Source organism: Rhamphochromis sp. 'chilingali' (genome assembly GCF_963969265.1).
Source record: "Rhamphochromis sp. 'chilingali' genome assembly, chromosome: 15".
Lineage (NCBI taxonomy): Eukaryota > Metazoa > Chordata > Actinopteri > Cichliformes > Cichlidae > Rhamphochromis > Rhamphochromis sp. 'chilingali'.
The window spans coordinates 34,407,077-34,423,453 of NC_137942.1; the positions used below are offsets into that span (position 1 = coordinate 34,407,077).

Consider the following 16,377-nt stretch of genomic DNA (forward strand, 5'->3'; position numbering starts at 1 on the left):
CATCACCATTCTTAATTCAAGGTGCTGAGGAATTCTAGGAGCGTACCATCTGTGTGATATCAACCAAGGTCTGAAAGATCGTGTTTTGGACCTGAAATGCTTCCTAAAACAGATGAAAGTCAGAAGGTTCCAGAATCTGTTTTGGGTCACGAGGAGTTAGGAAGGACGTCTAAGTGGTGTATGGTAGCAGCATTGTTCTACTCTGAACATTCAAAGTGCTTTTTACTACAAGCACACGCTGACACTGAGGTGGACAGACTGGGCACCAACCTTCCAACTGGTAGAAAACCCCTCCTGAGCCACAGCCATTTGGTATTAGTGGGTCTATTTCTGGTCACTCAAGAAAGCACTTTCCATAGTGAGACCTTTGCTTATTGTTGGCTCCATGGCACCAAATGAACTGTGGGCCAGCAGCGGTTAGCTTTGATTTGAGATGTTTTTTCAAACAACGATGTACACAGAAAAAAGCAGACCCTATCCTGAGGCTAAGGTCAAAGCAAGTCTCACCTGCGCAGTGTGTTATTGTTCTGCACTCTCTTGACCTCATCCTCCAGCTGCTGGATCTTGCGTAGGACATGCATGTGCTGCTGTTGTAACACACCTAGCCACAGTTCATCCCACAGCAACGTGACTCTGCGCAGCTCACCCACCAGCTGCTGGACCTGGTCGGCACACACAAGTCAATCATTTGAGAAAATCACATTTCTTTTAACTGAACTTTAGCTGTAGTTGATTCAAGTATAAACAGTATAGCCCCCCCCCATACAAAACGTGTAACCGCGGTCAGCCTTCTACCTGCAGCACCATGCTAGGGTTGGCTAAAGACAGCTTCTCCACAATCTTGCTGTAACAGTCCTGCATCATGGCTTGGTCTTGACTTGAACAGGTCGCCAGCTCTTCTGATGATCTGCCTTGTTCATCACTCCCAAGCTGCTCCTCTTCATCCACACCTAGGTCCTCTCCTTGTATGCTCCCCAAGAAGGTAGGCAGAGCTGACGGCAGTTTGCTCCCTGTTTGCAAAATTAACCAATCGAGAGGAGAAGTCAGAAAAACGAGCACAGGGTGTCTGATGTCAGAGACTCCCTTTCAAACCATGCAGACTTGTTTCAGAATATTAAGTGTAACCTGCCAGATCACATTTATACCACCAAAATAAAACAAATGCATCTGGAGTAACAATACATTTACTGCATTAACTGCTAAGGATTTTTTTATACAGTCTCCTATTTTTCTGACTATGTATTAGTCATTTCTTGCACATATGACTAATACCGAGTGAACAAGCAAAGTGAAATATTTGAGATATTAATGTAGAACTCTTTAAACAGCTGGAGAGAACATGGCTGCAACAAGAAAGAAAAGAAAAGTAAGCCTACCTGCATTCTGAGCTTCCCCTCCCAGGGAGAGTGAGCCTACAATGGCAGGGTAGAGGATGAGGTGTGGGGAGTCCTGGGCCACACGGCACAGCAGGCTGCATATGCTTTGTCGGATGTACGCCTCCGGATGGTTGAGACGCGAAAAAAGCTGTGGGATGATACCTGAAGACAACACGAAGAATCAGTACATGAAAAGCAACAAGTACATACTTTATGACTAGCTAAATGCTAAATGTTGAAAGTGTGTTCTTTTGGTACCCTTGGCTGACCGACATAAACAAGAGTTTACAGCAGGAGTCTCCAACTCCAGTCCTCGAGAGCTACTGTCCTGCAGCTTTTAGATGGATCCCTACTCCAACAGCTAAATCAGATGGTTGGATCTCCTCTTCAGCAGCCATCCAGTTTGGCAAACACCTGATAACAAGCCATTCATTTGATTCAGGCGTGTCAGAACAAGGATGCTTCTAAAAGCTGCAGCACGGTAGCTCTCGAGGACTGGGGCTGGACACCGCTGATTTACAGCACGGACCAAACATTCCCAGGTCTGCTCTAGAGTTCGGAGCTTGACCACAGAGATATTCTCATGTCCTTATTACTCGCAGAGTAACCCTAACCTATCACTGTGGCTGTTTTTATTCATTACATTATGTAAACCAGGCATCACTGGACAGAACATCAGTAACCTTTCAGCAGTCACTTGGTACCCTGGAGCCAACAGAGCACAGACTGCCCCCTGACCACATGAACAGCACACATTTCCACTAACTTAATTTCTCTTCTTCCCCCAGTGAACTCTGTGGATCAGACACCCTGTGCTTGTTTGCCAGTTCTGGCCGGGTTGGGAGACACGGTCAGAGACTTCAGGGCAAGAGACAGACCCCTGAGGGCATCAGGCTCTGAGGACCAGTGGCCTTCACATCATGATGAAGGTGTTTGTTACAAACGGACAAGACTGTTTGTCCACTGTGTTTGTTTTCATCTTCACATGCTCTTCTTTTCCATCTCATCTGCCCCTCACTGCCATCAATTTCCATCAGGGAATCGAGAGGTTTTCACTCCAGTGTTGGGAGCTCTTAATGTATGTAAGCTTCAACTATGAGTGAAAAACCCATCTATTATATCCATCACACACACACACACACACACACACACACACACACACACACACACACACAGTAAACCTGCATTAGGACATACCCCTCCAGGGTGCCGTAGGAGTCGAAGCTAAGCCTAGCTCAAGCCCCTCTCTCAGTTCACCGGCATGCTTCACCAGAAGACGCAGGAGACGCAGCGTTGCCATGACAATTACGTCATCATTGCTCTGCTTGCTGCTGTGATATGAAAGCAGCACTTTGGGGTCATCTTCATCTACAGGGACCTAAAACCAAACACACACACAGAGTGAGGGAGTGAACCAAGCGCTGCACTTACATCTATGTCATGATCTTCACATGGCAGTCACTGTTTCACAGTCATCAGCTTTAGGAACTCAGCCTCACGTGTCCAGCATTGAGCTTGAGGAAGGTGAAATAGGCCTGGCAGGAGATGCGGTAGAGACCAAAGATACGGTCCACGACCAGTCTCCAAACTCGGATCAGACCATCTGTAACCTGCTGGCTGGCCTCCCCCAGCCAAGGGCACGAACTGGTGAGCTGCCGCCAAATCACGTCCACCATGTCATCCTCATCATCTTCCTGCTGCAGAGCCATTTCCTCATCCTGACATAAAGCAGAACATCAGGGTTGACACAGGCTGCAGAAAAGAATCCAAGAATATACAAACAATGACTGTTGAAAACACCAAGCGTGCACTGAATACAAGCTCGAACACAACAAAGCATGTGAGAAGAGTCCGGACAGAGGTCAGAAACATCAAAACACAGCAGTACAAGCCACAATGTGTAAGACGTCCCTGTTCAAGTACGTATACCTGTGCATGAGATCAGATCACTACATATGCCAGCAGCAGCCTACAGGAGCTGATGGCACCTCTGACAGACATTCATTCATTCATTCATTTATTTATTCATTTTCAGGCACAACAAATACCTATATTGAACATAAAATACACAAAACAAAAAACAAAACTTGCCTGAAAAAGGAGTGGGACGAAGAAAACTTATTAAATCCCACCCCTATACTCACTCATCAACAAAAAAAAAAAACAAACTTCCCGCAGCTACGCCCATCATTGCATACAGACCCATCAACAGCCCCGGGCAGATACAAGCATCTAAGCGGCAGCTCGCAACCAACAATTAGAGCCTTCATAACTGAATACAGAATATATAAATTATAAATTGCATTACCACAGGTAACAGGCAGTAATATGTACTGACCAAGCCTGTTACTGAAGTGTACTACGCAACTGCCATCGCCTCTTCAAGCAGCGAGCACAACTGCAGAAACTGACGCAATCGTCTTTTTTAAATAAACAGGTAAATGTGTCAAACACCATTACGGCCGTGGTCACAAGTCAGTATTTTAAAAACACAGATGCTGACGTAGATGAAAGGGAAGCTGGCACATTGGAGACGGAGGCAAAGGTGGAGAGAAAACCCGAGCACAGGTCCACACGCCTCAGGCAGCAGCTGGTGTCCTCGCAGCGCTACTACGCCCAGTGTACTATATGTACGTGCTATCAGCTGTTCAGGACTTTACCTGGATACCAGTAGGTCGACACATGGCCTGTCCCAAAATACTGAAGATCATGTCCTTGTCTTCTTCACTTGTTGTTGCTGGCAGCAGCTCCTCTATCTCCTTCTTTTCCCCAGGAAGAAGAGGCAGTCCCTCCCCTTGGCTGAAGAGGAGAAGCTCCATTAAAAGTAATGTTTCCACTGTGTTGTTGGGCCACCGAAGACATTACGCAGACCAGTAGAGCATACACAACAGTGTGTGTGTGTGTGTGTGTGTGTGTGTGTGTGTGTGTGTGTGTGTGTGTCTGTGTGTGTGTCTGTGTGTGTCTGTGTCCACTAACCTGGCATTATCGACTACCTTCCTGCCCCAGCGGTAAGCCCAGCTGGCCAGGGCTGCCCAGGACTTTGCCACATCTGGAGCCAGACTGGTGGACAACTGATACAGCTGACCCAACACGAAGTCTGGCTCTCCAACACCCACATTGACTGTACAGGGAAGAACATTAACATCAAACACTTTAGAGGGTTGTGGATATTTCAGTATTCATCTGCAGGTACATGGTGTCTCATCATTTTGAGTAATTTGTCCTCCTGAGCCTGGGAAGCATGTTTAACTTCTAGTTATCTGGGATTAGTTGGACTGGAGAAAGAAAGTGTAACAAAACGATTCAGTGTTTTTTAGTTTAAAGATCTTAAGTGTTCATCATGTGCAGAAAAGCCAACATGTACTGCCGACATAAGAGGACAGAGTGTCAGGTTAATATGGACGTACACCTGTCAAAAGTTCAGACACACCGTCTCATTTAATGGTTTTTGTTATTTTCATGAGTAAGTAACATTTATTTCTATAGCACTTTTTAAAACAGGAAGTTGTTTCAAAGTGCTTCACATGGGAATAGAAAACATAAGACATTGTAGATTCTCACTGAAGCCATCAAAACTATGAATGAACACGTGGAAATATGTAGTGAACAAAAACGTGGGAAATAACTCCAAACACGTTTGATATTTCAGATTCTTTGCTTTGCTCTCTCGGCGTCTCCATGAGCTTCATGAGGTCGTCTCCTGAAATGGTTTCCAACAGTCTGGAAGGAGTTCAGAGATGCTGAGCACTTGTTGGTCCTTTGCCTTCACTCTGCGCTCCATCTCATCCCAAACCATCTCCACTGAGGTCAGGTGACTGTGGAGGCCAGGCTGTCTGGTCAGCACTGCATCACTCTCCTTCTTGGTCAGATAGCCCTGACACAGCCCGGAGGTGTGTTTGGGGTCATCGTCCTGTTGGAATTTAAACGATGGGATGGCGTGTGTCTGCAGGATGGTAGCCATGCTGGTTCAGTTTGCCTTCAATTTTGAATGAATCCCCAACAGTGTCACCACCACTGAACCCTGACAGGCACAGCTGTGAGCTGAAACCATGTCAGGTGACTACATCATGAAGCTCACTGAGAGCAGGGTTTGCAGCTCTGCCAACAAAGCAAACAGTGGCTACTAAAATATATTTATTAAGTTTTTCTTTGTCACATAACTCCATATATGCTGCTTCATATATTTGATGTCTTCAGTGTAGAAAGTCGTAACAATAAAGAAAAACCATTAAATGAGGAGGCGTGTCCACACTTGAGTGGTAGTATAGTAGACTGGGAAATTAAAGTAGTACATCCCAACTCTGCATTATTGAGAAGTCATTGATTTAGAGTTAAGAGGGGGACAATCAACATTACTGCAGCCCAGAGAAGTCCTGTGTGAATACATCAGGTTCCAATGGTACCTGAAATCTCAGCAGTGACTGATGGGATGGCCTGATCCTCCAGGGGCAGCTCCAGCAGAGCAGCAATGTTCCTGCTCAGAGCCGACATGCTGCCCAGAGCGCTGCATGCGTTCACTGCTGCAGATTTCTTTACCACCTACAAAAACATTAACAGCCTGAAAGCATGCATTTTAAAGATATATCCAAACAATCACATCTGCTATATTAGACATATTTTATTCTTTTCTAAAATGTGTCAAAGATGCTTCAAGAAGTCCTTTACCCTATTTTTTATGTTTTGGTTAAATATCTTTAACAGGACAATAAAGAAGGGGGGTCAGCACATGCCTCCATGGTGGATTACAACCTGGGCTTTTCACTTTCCTTATGGTATATGCAGCACCTGTCCACCCCAGCAACATAATCCGATCGCCTGCACCAACACTGAACACAATCTTCAGAATGCTGGAGATGAGTGCACTTTGTGGGCTGAATAAAGTGATCAGGGAAGCTGGCTCTGCAGCAACCTGGACACGTCAGAAGCTTCTGGTGGAGAAGACAATCAGCACCACCACAAGCTGTGTGTCTGCATATCTGGCTGTTTAACACAGACCTGGGTCAGCTTTCACTTACTTAGAGTTGAGTAACAGAGGAAATGTTGCTTCTCTTAACCAGGACAAATATCAGCTGAGCCAAAGCAGGTTAGAGGGTTAGGTCCCATCATTGGTCCGATTCTTACATTTAATGTTCTTGTGTTCTATTAACTTCACTGTACTGCTTTCACGTTAGGCACAGCTCTTTGCATACGTGATTATCATTACCAAATATTCCAAAAAGCAGTAAACCTGTTTGAGCTGAGGCGTCATGTCCTTCCAGTCGGCCAGCAACCATTTGCAGAGTGTCAGCAGCGAGCGGCAGGCAGCGCCTTCATTCTTCCCCAAATGGCAATAAGACAGAGCAGCTTTGCTCAGCATCTCCATGGCTGTCAGTGACTGACCTGCTGAGAAACAACCACTTAGAAAACAGAGCCTCAGGACCCTCATCAATGCTCTGCACATACACCTGGGTTTTTGTAAAATAGGGTTGGATTAGGATCTCTGGTTTCAGTGGCATTACTGCTAAACAGCTCGACAGGGACTTGAAGGGAGAAACTTCCATATTTGTTTTATAAGATGTCAAACTGTGTGTGCTTTTTAAATTATTCTGCTAAGTGGACTCACAGCATCTGTCGTAACTACAGTGCCACTGTCTGTTTTTCTGATGTATTGATAACTAATTAATGATTTATTATTTTTAATTATTCATCATTTACCATCATTATCATTATTATTGCTTCCAGCTGCTGGCAGCAAGGACAGAGGAAGGCTGGCAGACCCCAGGTCAGGTCTGCCAGGCTTTCTTCAGCAAAGAGAACCAGCTGATGACTGACTCAGAGCGCACACACGAGCAAACTCATCTCTGTAAAATTCAACTGGAGGAAAGGCGTTTAATATAAATGCTATTCAAAGTAGCTGTGCATAATTTTACATTCATGAGAAGGTTATGAGTAATTTCTTCTCTCTAACTGAGAGCAGCAAACTCTTTTTCCAGGCTACATGATGGTCTTCTAAATTAGTGAGACTCAATTTTCTATCCAGCTTCCAAGTTATCTGCTTTTTAAGGCGTGCATCTGAGAATTATACCACGGAGGCAAGCACTTTTTCAGAGGAGCTACAGGGTCCAGAGCCGTACACAGTGAAGATGGAAGGGAAGTTAGAAAACTATCCTTGATGCAAAAAGACTTTAGGTTGAGATGCACACCCGTGTGGAGCATGCATAGGTTCATCGCATGCTCAGGCTGCCTTGAGATCCACTCATGATCGTATCCACTGCGTGGCTTGTCCACACAAACTGCTCCACAGTCGGGTAGCTCACCAGGCTAACCTGTCAGGTGGCTGCTGCAGAGCAAGGCGAAATGGAGATACCTGAGGATCTGGCTGCAACACCAGGCGTGAGCTGGGCAGATGAGACCCACAGACCATCACTACCACTTTCCTGTTGCTGGAGCCACATGGAGGATGTGAGGGTTTCTCCCTGCTGGAGTTCATATGGGAGGAGATGCTACAAGAACAGGGAGGAGGTTTTAACGAGAATGAAGAGGAGTCGGCCGACTCACAGTTCCTGCTGCCTGACAACAAGGAGGTGGACTCCAACTCCCTGGTTAGCATCAGCTGGGCTGCAAAGCACTCAGCTACCAGCTAGGTTGATAAACCTGCAATGGCGTCTCCCCTGGATTTCAACATGCAAGATATGTGTAAGCACGCAGCTTACATATACAAAAATCAGTCCATCTATCATTTACCCAAAGTCGTCTTCATCTTCATAGCCCCGTCCCTCCCCTGGAAGGAAGGCCGCTTCCTTACAGATAAGTGCTACAAAGCAGCTGCTCTGTCAACGAGAGCCCACAGTACCTCCTCTGTGCTAATGGCTCAGAGGACATGACAGCTAAACCAGACACCAGTGTGTGGGAAGAACTCTGCATCTTCACTGACCACGTCCTCCACGTCCTCTGCCTCCACAAATTAGTGGCTACTGGGAGAGCCACAGGCCTGGTGATTCTCCAGGAGCAGGCACGCTGGCTCAGGCTCACCAACCTCACAACTAAGGAAAAAGAGGAACTCCTTGTCAAGGAGTTCCTTGTTGACAAGATCAATGTCTCCGGTGCAGTCGTCAGAAGAACAGATAAAGAGATGGAGATGAGATGTGAGGAGAAAAGAGAGATGCTGGCTTTGAAACTGTGGCACCGTTTCAGGATCCCTAAAGTAGATAAGGTGCAGGGGCTCTCAAGAATCCACGGGCTGGGAAGCAGTCTTTGGGTGGATGTTACCATAGCCACCCGAGGGAAACCGATGCAAAGTTTTCCGTGTTGTTTTACAAGCACTTCTTCATGCACTCTGTATTAAAACTGTGCCGTTACGTGCATCCAGGCAGTTTGCCCACAGCGCTGTCACATTTTGTAAAACACATGAAAACATTAAACACGCTGAAAAACAGAGCAATGCTGTCGGCTATTACACAGCCCGCAGAGTCGCGTTTCCATGGCTGTGACCATGCAGACACCTCGCTCACGTCTCATGGAGGTAACGGGCCACCGGGACAGCATGTCTTACACACTTGACCACAAGAGGGCACCAACATGCTATCTGTGGCAAAGTGGTCAGAGGAAATACAAATGCCTGTTTGGTCAAGCGTGTAGGAGAGAAGCTCTCAAGAGCATCAGTCGTGCATTCAGTTCTCCCAGAACATACGAAGATCAATGTGCGGCTTAATCCCCGCATAGAACCGGCGCCTTTTAGCCGCCGTCTTTCGTCTCAGAGGAACAACAGCAGCTGGATACCTTGTGTCCAGTCTGTGCATTTATATGGACAGGACCTGGAGTTTTAGGTTGTCTGAGTAACCCTCTATAAATAAAGTGAGGGTATACTACACATCAGTGAATGATCACTGAATAATTCTTGAAAAATGAAATTTGTCATAAACTGCTGCAGAAACAGTTTTTACTAAATGAAAAGTGATGCAGACACAGAGTCAGCTGCCATCCTGATATCACAGCTCAGTAAACTGTCTCTGATGTGCGCTCCACATTTCTACCTTCACCTCAGAGTGAACACGCAGACGACCGAACGAAATCAGCTGTTCAGGAACCAAAACCTCAGTTTATGTTTAAGCACAAAGTTAGGCCAAGGTGCTGCTTGGACCCAGATCTCCCAGCTGTTTGCCCTTTCTAAATAATCACCTCACTGATTACAGTGAGGATTTTTCATCATATTACATTGATTTTAATCGTTTTGTTGGGTCTTCCTGGGTTTGGAGTGTGTGTGTGTGTGTGTGTGTGTGTGTGTGTGTGTGTGTTCGAGGTGAACAGGTCCTTTTTTCCCATCCAATGGAGTGTAAGGTAGAGTAATGAAGATGTTCCCTCACCTGCAGTTCTTAGGACTTTGGCTTTTTCTATCTCCACCTCTGGTCCCCATTTCTCCCCCAGGGTGCCTTCAAGATTAAGACGCCTGAAGGCCTTGCACAGGTGCTCTTCCTGCTCTTCTTCTTGTGTTTGTGTGTCACTGAACTGTCTGAGCAGGCGAGATGCCAGTGTAATGTTGCCTTTTTTACGGGCAAATTTGACAGCAGTCAGACAAAGCTCCATTAGGTGGCTATCGGTGGAGGAAGAGTAACCTAAGCAAGAATGAGGAGAAATGTTAGAGGTTTACATGGACAAATACATCCAGCATGTTTCCACGGCCCTTTGTCTATGCAGCACAGTGATCACGTTCAGCCCAGCAAAAAGTACGTCTGCAGCACAAAGCTGGATTTGGGACTTTGTAAAGTAAGGTCAGGTCCAACCAACTTCTTCTCCAATCCAAGCTCAGGCTATTTTGGGGACGAGCTGAGGTACCAGCTGGACAGCCTGACCGATCATCCAACCACTGTACCGCCTGGGTTAACCCTCAGAGATACAAAGTGGCTTCATTTCTTTCTTGGAAGAATTGCTCTGACAATTTATGAAGCACGCATAAATTGTTTTTTTCTTCTTCGATGCTGCTGAAACAAAACTGAGGTGTGATTAATTCTCTCAGAAACAACAGGACTCAATGGTTACCCTTAAGTTTGTGGAGGAGTTGTCTCTGAAATGTGCTGTATCTGAGGGCATGAAGGAACAGCTGGGCATCCTGCTGCTTACAAGAGTTGAGAGCCTCACTGCACAGAGGAATCACGCAGTCCTGTGAAGAACAAAGGGTGAAGATAAGCTACGTTTCTTTAAACTGGACAATTACAGTTCAAGCTGGTGCTCATTGCAGCTGCTTCGTCTGAAGTTAACGCTAGAAACCTAGAAAGTGTGTGTGTGTGCGCGCGCGCCAAACTGACACTAAACAACTGTAAAGTCGTTTTTGATGCAAATGAAATGAGTTTATTTATGAACCTCTTGTCCAGTGAGAGCATTCTCCAGGGTGGCAGTAGAGTGGAGCTGCAGGGTGGGAAATGTGGGCAGGGTCTCAGAGAGGGTGAGGGTCGACAGGCGAAGGGGACCCAAGCAGATCCGTCCGGTCTGTTTCAAGCAACGCACCAACGTACTGCAACATCACATCACACGATTTGTTACCAGTCTGAAAATGGCACCGTGCTAAAAATAAGTAACACATTTTAAACATTAACATTTGGAAAGAAAACAGACAAGAGACAGTTTTCTGCAACGACTCCAGAATTAACCGACTTTTTCCTCCTTTTTGGCCCTGGAATGGAGGCTGTCGTTCAGTCTCACTTTACAGAATCAGGAAATGGACTGAACATACCAAGGATAGATGAGATTTACACTCTTAACCCCATTTCAGCCTAAAGAGTTCTTTCACACGAGCACAGAGGACAGTCTGTTGCTGTCAGTCTCTCCCTCCTACCTTGGACGTGCTGCTAAACATGCTCTCTTTTATCTAGAGGTTTAAAACGTCTCAGTTTTCACTGTCATGCAAAAGAATTAACAGAAGTTGGCATCAGAGCAACGACAAAGTAGCAGCACGAAAAAGATCTCTGAAGGAACCACATCCAGTTTATTCCAGCAACACCTGCCTTACCTATATACACATCAGTGTTTGCCAAGCCTGGTTGTTACTATATGACCTTATTCTTTCAGTCTGGAGTGTAAACCTACTGCTGCTGCTGACGAAAGAACCTAATTAATAACAACAATCATATACAACACACTAAAAATGTATATTAAGCAACAAAAGCAATGTTCAGTAAACCGTATGCGCTCAATGCTGGGAACAAGCGTGTTGGCCTAGATGAAAGAAGTGTGCACTATAGCGCAGAGTCGTTACACCTTGGAGGCAGGGCTGGACAGGGAGCACGAGTGAGACCACACAGTCTCCAGGAGAAGGGCTGGACTTTGGTTCCCTGCTGCTTCAGGTCAGGGAAAGGTCCCTGACCACCTGACTGCAAGTATGCAGCGAATGACAGTTTTCCTAGAACTGATTCCATTGTTCTACTGGGAAACTTGACGAAACTACAAGACCTAGATTGGCGTTGCATTGACGGATTTGCTATGACACTCAGGCAAAGAGAGGAGCTGAGCTGTTAACTGATCACGCCCTGCTGATGAGTTAGATCAGCTGCTGTGAGAGGAAACTGGACAGGCCCGGTGCGCCTAAATGGGACCCTCCAGAACAGAGACAACAGATCTGTGACAGAGGGTCGGTGCCCTGTCTGACAGACGGCCCAGTCCACAGCATCTTCCTTCCCAACCTTGGGTGTGGAAGAAGTTCAGTTCAAGACTTTTGGTCGGACTCTAAGCAATTCTGGCAAATTGTCAGGTGACTAAAAGCAATGCTCTACTCACACAGTGTAAATATAGTGTGGATGGGGTGATGCTGCCTTTAACTCATTCACTGCCAGCCATTGGCAGTGAATGAGTTAAACCCATTGACTCATTCACTGCCATTGACGGCTATAGATGTCAATGGCAGTGAATGAGTTAACTGGAGGCAGTGGAGGGAATAGTTGGAGCAGAGTCTGTGGATGAGGGCGGCTACTTGCTGATCATTAGGGGCGAGGTCATTGAGGCAGTCAAACTACTAGCTTGTAGGTAGTTGGGCTGTTGGGGGTGGATGAGTTCTTCATGGTCCTGGATGCTGTAGGGCTGCCTTGGTTGACACGCCTCTGCAACGCCGTGGAGATTCGGTTGTCTGCCATAGGATCGACTTGTTCCCAGTGGGTGCTACGGCTGCCCTCTGTCACGGATTCAGTTAATGATGAACGTTATTAAAGGGATCCAGCAGATCAGAGCACAAAGTCTCTCTTCATACAGATGACAAGTTGTTTATATCAGACCCTCGTTTGTTGTTGTTACTTTAAACATTTGGAGAAATATCTGGTTATGAAGTTAATATTCAAAATAATGAGTTAAGGCCCCGCCCTTCTGCATGCGAGGGACAAATTGGATCCAACTCTTTCAAGATTAGCCACAGAAAATCCAAGTGTTTAGGTCTATGAGTACCACGTGATGTTAAGGATCTTTACAAGTCCAATGATCCACCTCTGCTATCATCAGTGGTTCTTCTAAAGAACGAGCCTCTTACTTTAGGAGGAACAAACAACTCTATCAACATGTGTTCGCATCCTAGATTTCTTTAAGTGTCCCCATTTTTTAACAAAACCTTTCTTGTCCAGTCGTAACAGCCAGAAATCAACATTCATATGGAATAAAAAGCTGCCAAAGATACGTAAAAACGCACGTCACTTCCAAAATTCATATTATATATATTATTGGGTAGTAAATGTTAGAGTATTAATATTATTGTACTGGTGAAGAGGGATACCATCAGCCCCAGTTGGTAGTCACTGGAAGGAGCTTGAGTTGTGCGCACCTCCCCTGCAGCCTCACGAGGTTCCAAACATCCAGTCTCAGACCGTATACTCAACCCAGGTGTAATTCATACAGTTAAAACTTGGAATCAGTTTAGAAGAGCCTTTAATCTTACTGGGTTGTGGTTATCTGCACCAATAACAAAAAGAAAATGTTCTAACGTTTGATGTCTGGCTGCAATCTGGGAGTCGATCACTGCACTTCTTGTATATAGAAAACAATGTATGCCTGCACACAGTGCACTGATAACATCCCAGAAACAGTGTCACACTTGTGTCCCTTTATAATAATATTTGGGTTTGTATTTATATCTCAATAATCATCTCTTTACATCTCTGTTTCTACGCTTTGTCTTACATGGCTGCTCGGTTTTCTGTTGTGTGTATGCTGCTACAGCCGTCAGAAAAGGCTTGAAACGCCCCGACTTTATCACAAAAATACTTTCTGAGCAAACTGAACAATAGAAAGCTAAAATGTGGCAGTTCTCCTATTAAGAAGGGTTTCATTACCCTAATGGGGTTTTTCCCCCTTGAAATCAGAGCTGGTACGGCATTTGACAATGATTGACCCATAAAAAATGAACTCACTCTGAGTTTGGTGCTGCTCTCTGATCCTGCTGCTCGCTGACTTTGGTCATTGCACTTACAGCGCTGCGAAGGAGCTGCACCTCGATAGCTCTCTGCAGCTCAGTTGGATCTGGACTCATTGAGGGCAGGAGCCTTTTCAGATCTAAATTTGAGCACAAAGAGTGTTAGAAATACTAGCAGCCACCAGTAGATGGGTCCCATGGTATAAATCTGACTTTCAGAAAAGCTGACCTTGAGGTCAAGGTCACTGAGATTCAAAATGTTCCAAGCCTTTTAGCAGATACCTGTGGTCTTACTTTGAAAATCCTACATTACATTCTGGGAAAAAATACCAGTTTTACTGCAAATGCACAACTCAGTCACAATCCAGACGTCTGTTAAGACTCGGGGCAGTAAGGACACTTACCCAGTTTGTCCTTACTGCCAGAAAGAGCGGTGTAATCCTCTCCAGGCAGCAGCTCCAGTTGAACCCCACATTCTGCTAGATCGCCCTCCTCAAAGTGACTCAAAGCATGGATGTAATTGAAATCTGTCTTCAGGTTGATGCTGACTGGATTGGTCGAGTTCTGTTTGAGGGTGCTGACAGTGGCCTGCCACTCCTTAACAGCAGCCCAGTCACAAAGTGCCACATAACACTGACAGGCTTTGTTGGCCAGAAAGTTCAGCACCTCTGGAGAGCACTCACTCGACTTCAGTAACACCGTCTTCCTGCTGTCACCTGTTGAAAATGACACCAAGCATCATAGCATCAGTGAAACTTAAAGGAAAGATGAAAAAACAAAGAAAGCATCAGAAAACACACGTTTCTAAGAGTCGGGTGATGCACAGCCTACCTGCAGTGGCTGTGTGCCTCACAGCTGTGCTACAGGAACAGTTAGAAAGCTAGCTGAACAAATAAACATGCTGCGATCTAAGGGGATGTTTGCTAGTTACCATTGCTACAGTGTTTTGGACTGCTTGTGTTGCTGGACAGTTTGAGCATGAAGGAGTCAGAGCCTTTGATGCTGCAGTCCATCCCTGTAACTGCAGACAGTTGGTCTTGATACTCCTGGGCTGCTTTCTCAAACCTGCACATACAAACATATGCACAGTTGATTACAGCAATGAAACTACATGAATCTATTACAAATGAGTATCTCAGTGAACCATGAGGATAATCGGTTAGTGTGCCAGTCCTTACCGTCCCTCAGCCTGCAGCGCAACCGATGACAACCAGCCCATACTCTTGCCTGAAGTTGAGGCACTCCAACTTGCCAAGCCCTGGATGGCCTCGGGACAATGCAACTCCAACAGAGCCTCCACAAGCAACACCACGGGCACCTCCAGCTCTGGACCCTTTAAAGTCCACAGATCCACAGTTCACCCAGACAGATGACACTATTTATTACCACAGTATTTGTAGGATGGTCAAATGATACACCGCCTAATCTAACACTCAGCATTTGCACAGACAAACAGAACTACTACAGCACTTATTCACAGCACTTCACTCGTTCCACATTTGGTCATGTTACAGCCTCTCGGCACTCATTTTTGGGCAGTTTCTCCCGTTGTTCTATGCAGAACCTCGGTGCACAGCCATTTTCACATCTGTTCAGTTCAGATCAAGTTTGAACTCTGGCTGGGACACTCTCTTGTTATCTTGGTTTGTGTGCCTAGGATTGTTGTCCTGTTGGAAGATGGGATGGTATTGACCAGGTAATAAGCGGTACCTGGTTTCCTCCAGACATGACCGAAGGGTCAGGTCAAAGAGTTCCTTTTGGTCAACTCTAGCGGAGCTGGCAGTTTAAGGTAGAACGCTATGTTAGATTTCTCAGATGTTAAATATGTCATCAGCAAACAGGAAGATGGTCAGTGAACTGAGGAGAAGGGTTGTGCAGCATGGTGACCTCAGCTAGTTAAATCCAGTGGCTAGCATCCTAAGCCTCTGACAGCACTGCAGCTGTGTACTACATTCAGTGCTGATTACTGTAACATGACAAACAAGTGAAGTAATATGAATATTTTCACTGTATATACATCTCTACTACATCTAATACATAGAGGATATTCTACTAACACAGACCTGAGTGCCACTGTTTTTAATCTCTGCAAGCAGATCGAACCCATGGCGAATAGTTACTGCTGGCTGTCCAGACAGAAGACCAACTCTCATCAGTGCCAAGCGGATCCTCGTCAGCCAGTCCTGGCACGTCTGACGGTTCGTGTAGAAGAAAGTCCGAATTCCCTGAGGAGTGGCGAAGAAGGCATGCGTGATCATTTATACAAGCGACTGATTATTAATCAATCGAATAGAATAGAATTCAACTTTATTGTCATTGCACATGCACAGGTACAGGGCAACGAAATGCAGTTTGCATCCATCCAGAAGTGCTTTAGTGATATAGATATATTACAATATATATTAGCAATAATATAGATATGCAAGTATATTACAGAAATGGGTCTATTATGGTATGTTATAATGTACACGGTATGAAGTATGTTGTGAATAAGATAAGATAGAACTTTATTAATCCCTCGGGTGGGTTCCTCTGGGAAATTCGATTTCCAAAAAAAGCACAGCAACGACCGAAGTTACAGTTACAATATGCTATAACTATAAGTATGTACAGGCTATGAACAGGATGAACAATGAATCG

At 45.5% G+C, this 16,377-nt stretch overlaps 1 protein-coding gene across 5 annotated transcripts in view; it reads right to left on the reverse strand.

The window, feature by feature from the left end:
* smg1 (SMG1 nonsense mediated mRNA decay associated PI3K related kinase) overlaps window positions 1-16,377 on the reverse strand; it is a 59,006-nt gene that overhangs the window by 19,861 nt on the left and 22,768 nt on the right. For 3 of the 5 annotated variants that reach the window (XM_080906537.1, XM_080906535.1, XM_080906539.1), the window contains 17 exons: window positions 15,801-15,962; window positions 14,916-15,070; window positions 14,669-14,802; window positions 14,142-14,453; window positions 13,736-13,877; window positions 10,713-10,863; window positions 10,392-10,512; window positions 9,719-9,967; window positions 6,604-6,758; window positions 5,780-5,915; window positions 4,353-4,497; window positions 4,037-4,175; window positions 2,876-3,094; window positions 2,574-2,754; window positions 1,377-1,538; window positions 796-1,010; window positions 508-662 (listed from right to left, as the gene is read on the reverse strand). In XM_080906537.1, the coding sequence (XP_080762663.1) occupies window positions 508-662; window positions 796-1,010; window positions 1,377-1,538; window positions 2,574-2,754; window positions 2,876-3,094; window positions 4,037-4,175; window positions 4,353-4,497; window positions 5,780-5,915; window positions 6,604-6,758; window positions 9,719-9,967; window positions 10,392-10,512; window positions 10,713-10,863; window positions 13,736-13,877; window positions 14,142-14,453; window positions 14,669-14,802; window positions 14,916-15,070; window positions 15,801-15,962 (2,933 nt within the window). The remainder of the gene's footprint in view (window positions 1-507; window positions 663-795; window positions 1,011-1,376; window positions 1,539-2,573; window positions 2,755-2,875; window positions 3,095-4,036; window positions 4,176-4,352; window positions 4,498-5,779; window positions 5,916-6,603; window positions 6,759-9,718; window positions 9,968-10,391; window positions 10,513-10,712; window positions 10,864-13,735; window positions 13,878-14,141; window positions 14,454-14,668; window positions 14,803-14,915; window positions 15,071-15,800; window positions 15,963-16,377) is intronic. The other 2 variants (XM_080906538.1, XM_080906536.1) reach the window with 1 other exon arrangement.